The sequence below is a fragment of the Pantherophis guttatus genome, chromosome 1 (assembly GCF_059756535.1).
Source record: "Pantherophis guttatus breed Tessera chromosome 1, ASM5975653v1, whole genome shotgun sequence".
NCBI classification, from domain to species: Eukaryota; Metazoa; Chordata; class Lepidosauria; order Squamata; family Colubridae; genus Pantherophis; species Pantherophis guttatus.
The window spans coordinates 123401190-123417241 of NC_142063.1; the positions used below are offsets into that span (position 1 = coordinate 123401190).

The window sequence follows — 16052 nt, forward strand, 5'->3', positions numbered from 1 at the left end:
TGCCCATTAACAAAGACTGGGCCATCCTATCTACAAAACAAAGACCTTCAATTCCAGGATGATGGGATTAAGACATGACCCCTCAGGACATAATAGGATTAACCCACTACCATCTAACAGCAGAGCTCACCACATTGCACAATCTCCTAAGGACATTGCATTACCCTCCAAACTTCAACCAAACCTGGGAGTTCAGACAACCTACAGAGCCAGCTATGACCCCTACAACAGCCAATAGAATACATGTTCTTGCACAGAAACAGGAAGTTCAAGTGCAAAGCCCAAGAGAAAGTATAAAAGCCCCTCACTCTCAACACCATGTGGTCAGCTGCACCAGAACCACAAACATGTGGTCCTGTTCATCAATAAATGGACCCTCTTTCCAATCAGCCTCCAGCCTCCATTTTGTCTCCAGTGCCTTTCTCCTGGCTTGGAACTGAACCAGATAGATATTTCTTCCCACAGTCCTTAAGTGAATTACTGCAATGTTTAAGCAAGTCAGGCAGTGGTTAAGTGAATCTGGCTCCCCCCCCCTTTCCTTGACTTTGTTTGTTGCAAATAGAGATACGATCCTTAGATACTGCAATTGTTGTAAATATAGATTTGTTGCCAAGTGCCCAAATTTTGATTATGTGACTGTGTGGGTAAGCTGCAATGGTTGTAAGTGTGAGAACCAAGTGTAAGTCATTTTTTTTTCAGTGCCACTGTTACTTTGAATGTCACTAAACGAAATGTTTGTAAGTCGAAGATTACCTGTATCACCAGAATGGGATGGAAAGCCATTTGTATTTCTTTGCCAGCCTACATTGTCAGGACATAGGGAATTTTCAAGGCTTTAACACGTGAATCTTTCGAGACAAAGGATTTGGCTGCTCTCCTGAAGAGGCAAATGGTCTAATTCAATGTTCTGAATCTGTACCTGAATCAAAATACTTTTATGATTCATATTCACACTTTTCCAAATTTTCAACGCAGCTCTACAGCCAAAATGTGTAATCAAGCTCCCTACATCTGGAAGGATATGCACAAAAGTACAACTATATTAGAGAAAATTGGCAGAGAAAATGCTTCTGATGTTACAAATTTACCTATAAAAATCACTAGAATTTTCACATCGTTTTCAAAAAGCGGGAAATGAGACAGAAAAATCAGAAACAAAGCCAACCAAAGCTTAAGTGATTCATCCAACCTTACCCTTATGTGGTATAGGTGTATTTCAGCACAAAAAGGATGTCAGCATTTTTATGACACCCCTAACAATAATCAGTAGATTATAGTGAGGATTGTAGTAGAACATAATAAGGATGGATAGCAAGTGACTAAAAGGTTCACACTAGAGTTAACTGTGGACCGCATAAAATGCAAGAATAAATCATTCAGGTGCTAATGGCTGCAGATTGGCTGCACAGCTTACAACTATGATGAATGCACAGATATTGGAAAGTTATCCCATGGATTTCCTTTATAGATAATTTGATAATAATGGTCAAGATTAAGAAGGCATTTACCATCCTTTCAAATGTTAGTCTTGGTCATAGCTGAACTTTCAAAATATTAACCCAAACAATGTGAGGGACTTTATTAAGAAGAAGAGTGAACTATTCTTCCCCTCTCTGTGTCTGTGTCTGTCTCTGTCTCTTCTTTTCTTTTTGTTCTTTATTTCCTTTCTCTTTCTTTCTCTTTCCTTCCTTCCTTCCTTTTTCTTTCTTTCCTTCCTTCTTTCTTTCTTTTCTTCCTTTCTTCTTTTCTTTCCTTTCATTCTTCCTCCTTTCTTTCTTTCTTTTTCTTTCTTTTTTCTTTCCTTCTTTCTCTCTCTTTCTTTTTTCTTTCCTTCCTTCCTTCCTTCCTTCCTTCTTTCTTTCTTTTCTTTCTTTCTCTTTCTTTCTTTTTTGAAATTTAAGCAGCGTATACATTTAAGAGTTTGGGGCTGATAAATACCATTAATATTCCATTAGCCCTTCTCTACACTTGAGAAAGTGTACATCCTAAACCATCATTTTTCTTCATCAGTAGATCACCAGAGTGATGACTCTTTGCAATATAAAATAATTTGACAACTGTGGAGGTGGGGTAAACAGTGTTCAAGTAACTGGTGTTAAACTGGAATAAAAACTATAAGCAAAGATGGCAGCAGGAGTACAATGAAGGATCTCAATTTTCTTCTTCTCTACCCTTAAAATTCACTCTGTCTCTCTAATAATTGAAATGCACATCCCTGCCTAAATTATTAAGTATCAATAGGATGGTGGCTCTGAGACTTTTTAATATAGTCATGGTCTTTCAGGATTTGCTATTCCCTGCTTTTATAGACTATTCATTTGCAACTTTAGAAAGGGGGATTGACAGATATGGCTAATAGGCCATACATGTGACTAGTGCATTGCCCTCAATTATGAAATAACCTGAGGTTTATTTATCAATGTAGGCAGTGCAATATTTTTTTTTTCATATCTTAACACAAATTTATCATCATGCCTGATAGGTCTGCTGAAAAAGGTTTGCTGTGAAAGAGGATACTTTTTTTGTAAAAGAAAAATCTGACAAAAAGTATTTTAAGAAGCAAAATTCTCACTATTAAGAGAGCGCTAACTTTGTCTATGCTATTACATCACCACTATGTTTTTTTGGTTCTTTTTTTTTTTTTTTTGGCCACCCACAGCCTTCCTCCTATGTACCAGCTGTCTCCTGTTAATTTTTGGAAGTCCTTCATTCTCTCCACTTAAATGGATATAAATATAATCTGTGTGTAAGTATTATATCACTGTGCAATGGGAGGGGTATGCAGACTCTAAATAGGAATGGATTCTCTCTGAGGTGTAATGCAAATTGCAAATCTCTCCTCTCACCTGCATTAATCAACTATCTATCTTTCTATCCATCTACCCACTGAGAAAGGCTACGCATACCAAAATGAGTAGTTTTATTTCAGAAATGTACATCACTTCTGTTTTGGTCCATTCTCATTGTTTATTAGTAGCCTCTGATTAATCTAAGAAAGTTTTGATAATAGCAACCAAGTGAGGTCCTTCATTCATTTTAAAGTGGAAGAGAATCATCATACGATGCTCAGTTATGCTTTTAGTCACCAAAAGAATCCTCTCCTCTATCTGATGCTGAACAATTGCACAGAGGTTTCAAAGGGAGGAGTTAACAATGCAAAAATAAGTGAGATTGGGGAGAAAAAGTCTACTTCTTTTCCTACTTGAAAAATACTGTATTTTTCTATTATGAGTCTTTTTTTTATTTCAATATATTAATATATAGATACTTTAGGTTTCTTTTTATTCTTTTCTTTCCTTGCCAACCAGTGGCAAGCTCAATAAAACATATTTAGCTAAAACAACTTGCACAAAACAGGAGTTCAGTTTTAAGAAGTTAAAAATCAGTTTTCTGCAGGGACTGAGGCGATCTGTCATGGAGAAGAACAGCTAAATCCACAAACTGAATATTTGAAATGTACAAAAGAGATGGAACACACCACAAAAAAAGTTTCTTTAAAAAAGGCTAAATACAGAAAGAGTTCTTAAGCTGGTCATTTCAGTCTTCTCATCTGAATTTGTCGATCTACTGCATTTCTGTCCTATAAGACTATGTGACGTGGGGATGGATTTGACCTCGGCAGTATTGAGATGGTAACTCATTGTGAACAGGGACACTTGTGTTTGAAAAGACACTTGACACAGCACAACACTTCCTTTACCTGGAGGTGCATTCTACACAGTATCATCTATATGCAGAAGTCCATTTTATCTAGGAAATTGAAGGACTGCAGCTGTCCTTCTCCATTATATAGAAGCAGGGAGCCATGCCACTGAGGAACACAGGAAGGCAACCTTTATCAGTGATGTTATTTTGAAAGCTCTGTTACTTTTCTGCTCTGGTTACATTGCCCCATGCATACCCAAAAGTTCAGAGCTTGTGGTTCAATGTCTCTTTCATTCTTTTGGCACTTTTGGATGGCACTTTCTCTGCAGAAGACTATTGATTACTCCATATTTTTTCTGAATCCAGAGAGACATATTTTTTTCTCCCTGCACAAAGAAGCAGTGAGGTTTAGAGAAGATGGCAGGATATTTTTTTGGGGGGAGAGAAAATGCCTTTTGAGTAAGTCTAAGCCTAGCAAATCTGAAAAAAACAAGTAAATCTTAAACAGGTTTCTAGTCCATCTTCTTAATGAGCCCACTGCAGCAATGGTGGAATGCTGCTGGTTTAAAAAACTGGTTTGGTGAGTGTGGTAAGTAGAACGGGGGGGGGGGGAAATCAGCTCTGCTGTGTGATTGAGATGAGCTACAAAGCAGGAAATAAAGGACAGGATAGAGCTGGGGCAGGTGGGTGGGGCCAACTGATGGTTGGAGCTACCAGTTTGCCCGAACTGGTTCGAAGTGGCTGAATACCACTTCTGCACTGCAATCATGTAATGGAATGCGTGATGAACTTGGGAAATTGGAGGTGAGACACTGCCTAGGAAACAATCAGACAGGAGAGGGAGGAGCCTCCAGTGGCTTAATGGTCAGAGAAACAAATTTAGGAAGAAGCCACCTAATGGATCAAGCAGTTAAAAGTGGCAGTGGGAAGATAATAACTTCAGTTTTTCAAAATTTAGCATAGCCTTACAATACAATAGAATCATCTAGTTGTGTTTCCTATCTTGTTTACCTGGGAAGGACAACAAATCATCACAGTGTCTAAAAGCCCCCAACTACCAAACACCTCCTTATAGTCTTCTTTTCACTTTGTTCTTCAACTTCAAAACTGGCATAATTCTAACAGACCAAGGTCATCTGAGACAGCAGAAATTAGATACTAGAATCTTGCCAGCCAAATGGGTATTGTACACAGCTTTTTTAAAAGCAAAAAAGCAAAAAGTAAAGTCAGACTGGGGTGAAATAATCCAATCCATGTAAACCACAGACGTCATTAGTATTTTACAGACTGCATTAGTCGTACTAGTGAGAAGCCTAGCTGCTTTGCTGTTTTGGAGGCAGCCTTTATGTATTATGCTTTTAACTCTCCACTTAATCCTTAGGATTTAGCATTAGCCACAGCACAAAAACTTCTGTTTGTTATGACTGACCTCCAGCCCACTTAAAATAATAAAGAAGAATCTGCTGCTATACAAAGAATGGGAATCCTGGAATTTGAGATAGATAGATAGATAGATAGATAGATAGATAGATAGATAGATAGATAGATAGATAGACAGACAGACAGACAGACAGACAGACAGACAGACAGACAGACAGACAGACAGACAGACACATATAGATAGGTAAAAATATAGATTAGGGCTGTGCAATGCTTTGGATTCTGTTCAGAAGTGGTGTTTTGGAATGAGGGTGAATGCCATATCTGCTCACACCTCAGTAAAGCAGCCACACAGAAGCCCACAGGAACCAAACAATCCTGGAAAATGCTGCATATATTGTAATGAATCCCAGACAGGTGCACAAATATTGTGCTTATGCTCCCGTGCATTACAAAGTCTTTCACATCGGATCCCAACCACAGCACAACCTTGCTTTAAGTATAGAGATACTTCAAGTTACCATTCTTATGGTATGCTCAGGCCATGAGGTTTACTTTGAATCACCTTGCCTACAGATAATCCCCTTCCTTCCTAGTTAAGGTTTGTTTCTGCCTAAGCAATACCAAGTTTTCCCGAAAATAAAACCCGGTCTTATTTTCTTTTGGGCTCCGAAATAAGCACTAGGGCTTATTTTTGCAGAATGTCTTGTTTTTTTCCATATACTTTAAGAGTACATGGGAGGCCCACTTCTTCTGCTTCCTCGTGGCACGGCAGGAGGTCTCACGGCAATGATACTACAAGCAACCAGATGGAATGAGCAGCTGGACGACTGCGTAGGTGCTTAAGAAGGCCTTATTTTGGGGATATGGCTTATATTGGGCACCCACACAAAAAACATGGCAGGGCTTATTTTTGGGATAGGTGTTATTTTTGGGGAAACACAGTAGTAAAGATAGGCAGCCTTTGTTTCCCTTCACTTTCTATCTTCAAAAATGAACTGTAAGGGATTTTTGCTACTTATTCTCCCAGGACCTCTGAAACAATACATCACCCTATAACTCCCCTATAACTTGTCCACAAATCTCTTCAAATATGCAAACCTTAAGAGGGTACTGCTCCCAAGCCTCTTCTCCTCAATATAGATTTGCAAACAGAAAGCAGCCTGAAGGAAATCTGAGGCATTTTTAAAGACTTTTCATTTATTTCCTTTTCTGAAATAAGGTAAGTCTTTCTTTCCCCTTCCATATCTATCTTCATTATTTTCTGCTCAATTCTACAAAAAAGGGCTCCATGTTTTCAGCTGCCTTGTCACTGTACTTACTGTATCCTTCACTCTACCTGCTAATTCTCTTATAGCTTCCTGCTTCCTCCTGCTTTTCATGGGAGAAGTTGCCCCAACTTTAAATCTATGATTTGAAAGAAGTTTTAATCGGGTTAATCTAACTTTTCCACTTTGTCTCCGAGTGGCACATTGGAACAATGCAATGTCATTGGATTTGACAGAATGCAAATCCTTTGGTTCAAATTTTTCCAAGCATTTTATAAGCAAAATTCACTGGTTGGGGCACAGTCTGCTTGGCAAGACTGCATTTGAAAGGAAGTGAAATTAACAACGCCTAAATAAAATCACTATTTCTGACAATCTGACAGCCTAACAAGCTCATTTTTATTTAATCAGCCAAAACAGACAAGGCCTAAATGCAGCCAAGGAGGTTGCAAATGATACACATTTCTAAATAAATTAACCCACAGTATACATAAGCAAAGCACCCTTCTTCTGGTTTCAAAAGAAAGGAGCACGTAAAGAATCAACCATATGTTTATGGAAAAGTTATGGGTAAGTGGAATTAAGTGGAATCAATCCATTTTGTCAATTAATGTCATTCAGGCAGCATAGATGGTAAAACATCCAGGAACACATCTCCTTGAAGCTAGAATCCTATACACACTTCTGCAAATCACCTCACTGTAATGAAAACGATTTTCCTTTGGACAAATACATATTGCATTGGGTGGTAAATAGCAATTCAGTGTTTCAGAATCTTTAGTACCATGGATGTAATTAGGCATATCAATCTCAAAAGTAAATCAAGCACGCTCACTTTTGAGAAAATGTACTTTGCTCTGTCTTTGCTTTTGTGTAAGAAACACATAGAGAAAGAAAAAACTAAGCGACAGATGTCTCATTCAAGACACAGGGTCATTTCAGAAATAACTTTCTGGCTATAAATGTCCAACTTTGCATGGATTCTCTGTGATTAACATAATATACTGTATACCCTATAGTTATAACAGCTAGTTCAGAACTAGAATATCCTTTTCACACTTTATATCCGTGTTTCTCAACCTTGACAATTTTAAGATGGGTGGATTTCAACTCCCACTGTTCTATACAATACTTAGTAATTTTATTGGGGCAGGGAGGAAAGTCCTAGCAAGGATACAACATTTAAAGGTAGAAGTAATATAATATGTACTGGTAGAACTAAGATTTTTCTTTTCAGATTAACAAATATAGAATTACAGGTAGAGTCAATTGGTATGTTCCACATCATGACTAAATAAGGATGGGAAGATAATTAGAAATTCAATCATTCCATTGCCTATATTGACAGAGCAGCTTTAAGATCCAGCACCCTTTCAAATTAAAAATGGAATAATTTGTAAGACAAATTTAATTTATTTCTGTTGAACACATGTTAGCTAAGGGTTCTCTTTCACTTCATCGCCCACTCCCACCCCCATCACAAACTTTAAAAAGCCTGTTTTCCAAGCTGTGGGAAGAAGCCTTCTCTCTCTCTCTCTCTCTCTCTCTCTCTCTCTCTCTCTCTCTCTCTCTCTCTCTCCCCTTAGTTAGTGCTTCTTGGAATGACTATGGGATCAAACTGCTGTTTGAATGTCAGGTGTTTTTTTTTTAATTGTTATTATTATTTTTTTAAAATGTTGTGCCAGATTTCTTACTTACATTACAGGTAGTTCTAGCTTAATGACCAGTCATTTAATGAATTTGATTCAAAGTAACGATGGACTTCAAAAAAGCTACTTATGATCCGTCCTCGAAATTATGACTGCCACACTTACACACATCCTGCAATACCATGATCGCATTTCAGGTGCCTTAAAAGCGGCTCACATTTACAACTGGTTGAAGTGTCCTGCAGTTACATGATTGCAATTTGTGACCTTTTTCAACATCTTCTGGTAGAAAACAGCAAATAATGCCTTTTGGATTCTGCTGGATTCACTTAACAACCATGGTGACTCAGTTTATGACCCGCATAAAAATAATGATAAGATTGATGACCCACTTAACAATAACAATGACTTACAGCCAAAATTCTGGGTTTAGCGTGAACGTAAGTCAAGGAATATTTATATGCATTAAACAGAGGTATAGTCCATAAACCTAGCTATGACATTTGTGAAGAGGAAGATATTGAAAACATCAAAATTTCATTTGCAGCTAGTATTTATTTTTCCTAGATTTTCTTTCAGATGGAAAGTCAAAATCTATCCTAGAAATTGAGGGGTAAGTATTTTACTTCTGTATTACAAACTTCTATTGATTGTATAAAGGTATATAATCTATTCTTGTACAAAGCTGAAGCCATAATTTCTGGGTCAAATTGAATTTAAAACATACAAACAGTATCATCTCTCTCTCTCTCTCTCTCTCTGTTTCTCCCAAAATAAGACATCCCCTGATAAAAAGCCCAATCGGGCTTTTGAGCACATGGCAATAATGCCAAGCACTTATTTCAGGGTTCAAAAAAATATAAGACAGTGTCTTATTTTTGGGAAAACATGGTATTTGTCTGTCTGTTTGTCTGTCTGTCTGTCTACCTCTATCTCTATCTCTATCTCTATCTCTATCTATCTTTCTCTATCTGTCTATCTATCTATCTATCTCTATCATCTATCTATCTATCTATCTATCTATCTATCTATCTATCTATCTATCCTTCTACCTATCATTTATCTATGTGTCATCTATATGTCATCTATCATTTATCTATGTGTCATCTATATGTCATCTATCATTTATCTATGTGTCATCTATATGTCATCTATCTATCTATCATCTATCTATCTATCTATCTCTATCATCTCTATTTCTTATCTATCATAGCAGCACATTGTTCTCTGTTTCCCCCCCAAAAAATCTCAAGTGGCTGCTGGTTACATTAACTGCAGACTAACAGCCTTTCCCTTCTAATATCTAATCTCATGACAAAACAGGCTCTGCATCATTTTTTCCCCCTGCCATGTCCCCACAATATTGTCTTCCTTTCCGCCCCAACCTCTTAAATAGCCGTACTTTTTCTGATGTTGAAATCACACGCTCCTCCTTATTCTACCTCCTAAGATGCAAAAGCAACTATCCTTTCCTGCTGACTCACAGATGGGCAGACAGCCCTTCAACTCAGTGGGGAAAGGTCAGAAAAGAGCCAAGAGCAGGAAGAACTTTATGCAAGATAAGTTGAAATGTTTGGACAAACCCAGGTTGATGTGCAAGGAAAGCTTCCCATTTTGCAGCTCCAGGGTAATGTAATCTCCATGCTGCCCTTCACCATGAAACAGAACCCCATCTCCCTGCATGCTCTTGAACTTCAGGGAAACCACGTCTTTGAAGGTGCTCATCAGCTTTTGATTGAATCTGTAGAGAAGGGAGCTCCTCCCATCAAAATCTGCAACATCAGATTCTGTAAGGAAAGAAAGGAAGCATTAAAATGGGGGTTCACAGGCATGAACACATATACATATACACATACAAACCCATATACTAATATGAACACATAATGTTAATTGGTTTTGTGCTTTTACTCTACTCAGTTTGCTTTCACAGGCTTTAATGGAATGCCTTATTTTGACTTTGTCTGCCTCCCAGAGTTTCCTTGGAGCAATGGGTGGCCATTAAATGGAATTAATAAATAAATATCCCAAATCCAGAGTGCATCTTTGCAGATGCCTTTTAAACAGTTACACAGAATCATGTCTTTATGTTTATTCTTTTGAGCAGAGTAAAGTAGTGTCTGTACATCTTTATTATTTATTTAAATCGTTTATCTCACCTTCATTACTTTATAAGTAGCTCAAGGTGGCAATCATTGAACTAATACTCTGTCCTATTTTTCCCCCACAACAACCTTGGAAGGTGAATTGGGCTGAGAGAAACTGACTGGCCCAATGTCACCCAGGTGGCTTACATGTAATTGGTCCTGACTAGGACCAGATAGCTTATATGCAGGCGGGACTAGAACTCTCTGTCTTCCAGTTTCTAGCATGGTGCCTTAACCACTAGACTAGACCAAGCTGCCTTTCCCTTTATATTATAATTCTCAAGAGAAAAGCAAAGAAGAATGGAGGCTTTTAGGATAGGACTCATTTTGTCAAAGTGGCAAAATTCTAAGGAAATACATTCCTGGATATTCTTTCAAGCATTACTTTTCTTTTAAAGCAACTGAACAAGTTTTGAAGGCTCAAAGCTGCCCTAGACTCTTTGTGTTTCACACCGTGGGCCATACCGTAAAACCATCAGAAAGGAGTGGGTGGAGTCCAACTGAAGTTAAATGGGCTTTAATTGGCTTTTAGGAGAATTTAAAAGTAATTAAATAGAAATAACATTAATGCTCAGCTAAGTGGCAACACTTAGCTGAATATGGGTGATCTGAATACTAAGCAAGATCAGACCAGGTTAATACATATCAAAGAATTCCTGGGCTGAAAAATAGATTGGAAAGTTTAAAAAAAAATCCAAAAAAGGCAATGGTAAACCACTTATCTAATGTACAACACACATCAGAACTGAAGGCAAGGGCAAACTACCTTTATGTTACTGCCAGTAAAACAGCATGAAAGCAGACATCAAAAACGGAGTTTGACTCAAGGGTGATTTTACCTTTAATATGATTACTCCCTATAAACATAATAATTTCTCCCTTCTGTCACATGAAAAATGGCTACACCTACTAGGATCTCCATGGGATATCTCCAAGGCTTTCAATGTTACGAGTGGCCCTTCAGCATCAGGATACACACTTCTACTTTTTAAAAAACTGTAAATAGCTACACAGAAAGATGAATTGGCTCGGAAAAGCCACATGGCATCTATATGGGTTGCGGCCTACATAGCATCACATTAAAATAAACCTTTCCTCAGAGGTAGATGAACAGCTCAATGCAATCCTTCTAAAGCACGTTTAAACTAGAATTTCAGTGTTTCATTTTAAATCCAGCATTCAGCATCGCTTGCTGGGTCCTTTCATAATATTGGTAATCTTGTGTTTTGTAACAATGATAGGAAGCGTTATATACACAAAACTTCTTTTAAGGAAGGGAAATTTGAGAATACAATTTTTTTCTAGCCCTCATTCTTGGAAAAATAACACAGCAGATTTATTTTTTTAAAAAAATTGTCAAACGAGGAGACAGACTCTTCCTGCCTCTGTCAGAAGCTGCTGGACAGTTTTCATTTTGGAAAAGTAGCCTGGAAGAAGTTCAGGAATCTTCCAGAAGACTAATATTCTGATTTGTGCTTGGGGCACTGAAATGATAACAGAACACAGTCTTGAGTGAAAGGTAACACACACACAAATAGATTATGCAGGTAAAGATTACTTTTTTAAAAAAAAAATCAACAAGAACAAAACACATATACCAACTAGATGCTTAGTGTAAAGCCAGAAGAAGAACAGAACAAAACAGAACACTTTATTGGCCAAATGTGATTAGACACACAAGGAACTGTCTCTGTGTCTGATTGTTTTGGCATGCTATACTCTGTAGCAACATCCCGCGGGAAGGAGTTGAAACAGTTTATGTTCAAGATAGCCAGTGGTGGGATTCAAATAATTTAACAACCAGTTCTCTGGCCTAATGACTGGGTAGGCATGGCCCTGGTGGATGTGGCCAGGGGGTAGCGACAGGCAGCACTCAGCCTCCTGCATCCCCCTGGGAGCAAAAATGGGCTGCTGGGGGAGGGTGCCAACCCCCTGTGCCCTGTTTTGGGCCTAGTAGGCCTCCCTGCAGCCTCCTGGGAGCAAAAACAGGCTGGGGGGGCACTCCACAGCCCCCCACCCCATTTTGGGCCTATTAGGCCTCCCTGCACTTTCCTGGGAGCCAAAATGGGGCACATGGGGACTCCTGGAAGTGGTAGGGAAGGAAGGGGCAGGGTGGGGTGGGGCCAGACAGCAAATTTACAAACAATTCAGCAGAACTGGCTGAATACACCACTGCAGATAGCGATAGCGATAGCACTTAGACTTATATATCACTTTACAGTGCTTTACAGCCCTCTCTAAGGAGTTTACAGAGTTAGCATATTGCCCCCAACAATCTGAGTCCTCATTTTACTGACCTTGGAAGGATGGAAGGCTGAATCAACCTTGAGCCTGGTGAGATTTGAACTGCCAAATTGCAGGCAACAGCAGTCTGCAGAAGTAGCCTGCAGTACTGCATTCTAATCACTGCACCACCGTGGCTGTGGCTCGGACCCAATTCTGTTTTTTTCCCAATAACCTCTCCAACCTATTGCCCTCCAAATGTGTCAATTCCTATCCTGGCTGGAGTTTGTGGGGTTGAAGTACAGAATGAGGAACGTTGGGATTTACTATAATCTAACTATATAGTATGTAGCTGAACCTATGGGATATACAGACAGCTGAACTGGAAATACAAGTGCTAGTAAAAGGCAAAAAGGCATTTCAGGATGTTGAAGGAAATCTCAAGGTACACCTTCCTTTTTTTCTTTCTGGATAGGGATTTAGGCTTCTCTTCAGAATGAATCCTCTTCTCTTATCAACAAGCTATAATAACTAATGGGATTGAAACTTCAGGATGAAAAGTGTACATACGTATTAAAGAAGGAAAGAAATATTGGCTCTTGGACCAAACATTCCATACCTATGAAAATTATGTTGCCTTTACTAAATTTGGATGGGGGAGAGAGCTCATAACTTCTGCTCAGAACTAAATATGATGCCACACTTTGCTTTTGTATACACACAAAAGATTGAGCTTTTATTAAAATAATAGTTTTTATGGTCACAGATAAGAATTCCAGATAAAAGCAGATTAAAATAAATAAATACGAACTAGATTAAAAAATATATCACAATTGGTGATGGATTCAAAATAAGATTTTTTTTTTTTAAAAAAAGACATTTTTGGAATACTCATTTTAAAAAAGTTTCAAAATAAGATTTTAATAACTTTTGACTTTTAAGAAAGCTATAGTATTCTGTATATAAAAACTCAAATCAATTCAATAAAATCTTCCAACCGTCACTATCAAAATGAATTGCATCCGACACAATCAACTCGTTACCTAACCCTACACTTTACTTTCTTGTTGACTTTCACTGGCCTATTCTGCCTTCTCCCTGATATTATTATTACATGCTTCACTTATTCTAAATATTTGGGAATATCACCACTGTAAATTCAGTGCTAAACTATATTATTGCCTGAAGCAGAGTTTAAATGTCCCTTTCTGTTAGCAAATCAACACTTTTAAAAGCCTACAGGACAGACATTTTTGCCTCCATCTGCATTCATAGTGCACCCTAAAGGAGATTGCTTTACCCTTATTTGTAACAAAGTCTACTCTGATTTTGAAAAAAAAAATGGATGGTTTTAGTTGGTGTGTGTGTATGTGAATGCAGGGGGAACAGTTTGTTAGTCTTCGTAATAGTCTAGTTATGATATTAACCAACAGCATCCTTGTACTTATTATGTTATAATAAACCATCTGGCTCTTTTTCCCAATCATTTTTCTTTTTTACATCCTATTTCCCTTCACCCCATGCTTCATACTACCAGAAAAGCAAAGTGATTAATTGGTAGGTAGCTAATGCCAAACAGGAGGTCCAGACAAGGTGGAAATAATTCTGCTGATCTGGCATGGAATAATTTGTTCATTTTTGCATCCTACTCACAGATTCTAGTGGGAGTTGTCAATTCTATTTAGGCATCTCATTTAAGACTGGGGAAAAAGTGTTTTAATGAACAGATTTAAGTTCAAATAAGGTTAATACCAGCACTTTATCACACTGGGTAACCTATTCAAAGGTAATAGTTAGACAATTGCAAATGACACATATTTGCGCAGAAAATTCTCAGACAGATTGTTCCTGCTTAATAACAAAGTAGAGAGAAGCCACTCTGAGTGGAGAAAAAAAATCCATGGAGAAAGTAGTGTAAAAAAATTCTCTGTTACTTGGCAACAACCTACTTTGTATGTACTGGTCATTCTATATAGAAGGTATTTGTGGAATAACATTATCACAGGAGGTTGGAGGGGAGGCCACTATGTGACATCTACTCTGTCAAAGATACAGGCTCTGTGGATGAATGAAACCTTTTGTAAATCCAATGGATCACAGCCAGAGCTGGCATTCTAACATCTAAGAGTCATCAGTGGCAGTTTGCATGACAACAAATAATTGGCTTTTATTTGAGCATAATAAAGAGCCTTTCTATGTCAGAAAAAATCGCACATTTTTCAGAACCCAACCAAAAAAAAAAAAGGTGTAGCAAGGTGAAATCTTGTCCAAGCCCAGCTTGACTCCCCATTAAGCAGCTTGAAGGCAGAAAACATTCTGCAAATAGGGAAGAAAAACAGGGGAAGTTCTTTGAATCATTTCAATACACCATTCAGAAGGAGAAAGAGGCAAAGGGAGCCCATAAGCATGCTGTTTGATCGATGTTATTTCCAGGCACATATCCTTTAGAATATGCTTAAACCATTAGAATGCAGATGGGAATAAGGGAGGATTTGAAGGGGAGTGGTGCAGACAGGACAAAGCCTGCTCCATTCTTTTGAATCAGAACAAATCTCTTGGCTGACATAGCAAATGATAAAGGGTTGTGAGCAAAAGCAGATTCCTGCCCTTAGAAAAACTGGCATTAAAAAAGCTGAAATGTACTGTAAATACTTACACAATTTACAAATGTGGATGGATTTACTTGTTCTACAACATATGTAGCCCAGAGTTTTATATAGAACAAATGTATAGTCTGACATAAGGAAAATTATGGCAAAGCACTAATGCACATCTAGCAGCCTTATGGACAATAAAAAAAAAAATCCAATGCATACATTGATGTTGATGTAACTTATTTCTGAGTAGAGCACATATAGCTGCATTGCTTTTTTTGGCCAGTCCTAAAAAGGGCATAAAATACTTAACCCTTCTTTAAGATTTAAGTCAGATCCAGACCCAACATTTCAATTGCCCAATGCTTTATTAAAGACTGCCATGTTCACAGAACTCAAATAGAACCTTCTCCAATGTAGATTTTTTTCCAATGGTCCTCTTGGAAAAAAAACAAAAAACTGCAACTCCAACATTTCCATGGATGCTGTGGAGAACTGAAAATGTTTATTGATTATGTGCAATAAAATCTAGTATTCCTGATTTAAAAAAAAATGTTTAAAAAATATGCATGGATTATTATTATTATTTTTGCTTGATCCTAAACAAGCAGTGGAATCTTTCCTTGGAAAAATTATATGATACTTCTGCAAATCTTTTTTTCTTTCAAATCGTTTTTCAATTCTACCTTGTTCAATTTCAACCAAATTTGAGTACAAGTAGCCTCAGTTAATGACCATTCATTCATAGTTACAAAGGCATTGAATGAGCAGTGGTTGCAACTGGTGCTCAAAATTCTAGCTGCTTCAGCATTCCTGCAACTGCCATCTGGGCAATTCCAGTTATTATTCAATTAATGGAATAAATGAAATAATGGACTGGACTCAAGCAGCACTAAAAACCATGAATAGGAAGACTACAAAAATAATGACAGTGAAACATGTCCTTCATCCATGCCACAATGTTCACAGATGCTATTTACCAAGGACTATAGGTGGATAAATCCAGTCTAAACATTTAGCTGACTGTGACTATGAATAATAATATAGCATCTTTAAATAATTCAAATGGGCACCAGAATAGATTTTCTCGGAGAGCTATAGGTAAATAGAAACCTAAAGATATATTGCTAAGCTTTGCTTAATCTCAGG

At 37.7% G+C, this 16052-nt stretch overlaps 1 protein-coding gene across 2 annotated transcripts in view; it reads right to left on the bottom strand.

Annotated features, from left to right (window-relative positions):
- The window catches only part of CNTNAP5 (contactin associated protein family member 5), a 414934-nt gene that overhangs the window by 226365 nt on the left and 172517 nt on the right, over window positions 1-16052 (bottom strand). For both annotated transcript variants that reach the window (XM_060687892.2, XM_060687893.2), the window contains exon 5: window positions 9526-9729. In XM_060687892.2, coding sequence (XP_060543875.1) covers window positions 9526-9729 — 204 coding nt within the window. The remainder of the gene's footprint in view (window positions 1-9525; window positions 9730-16052) is intronic.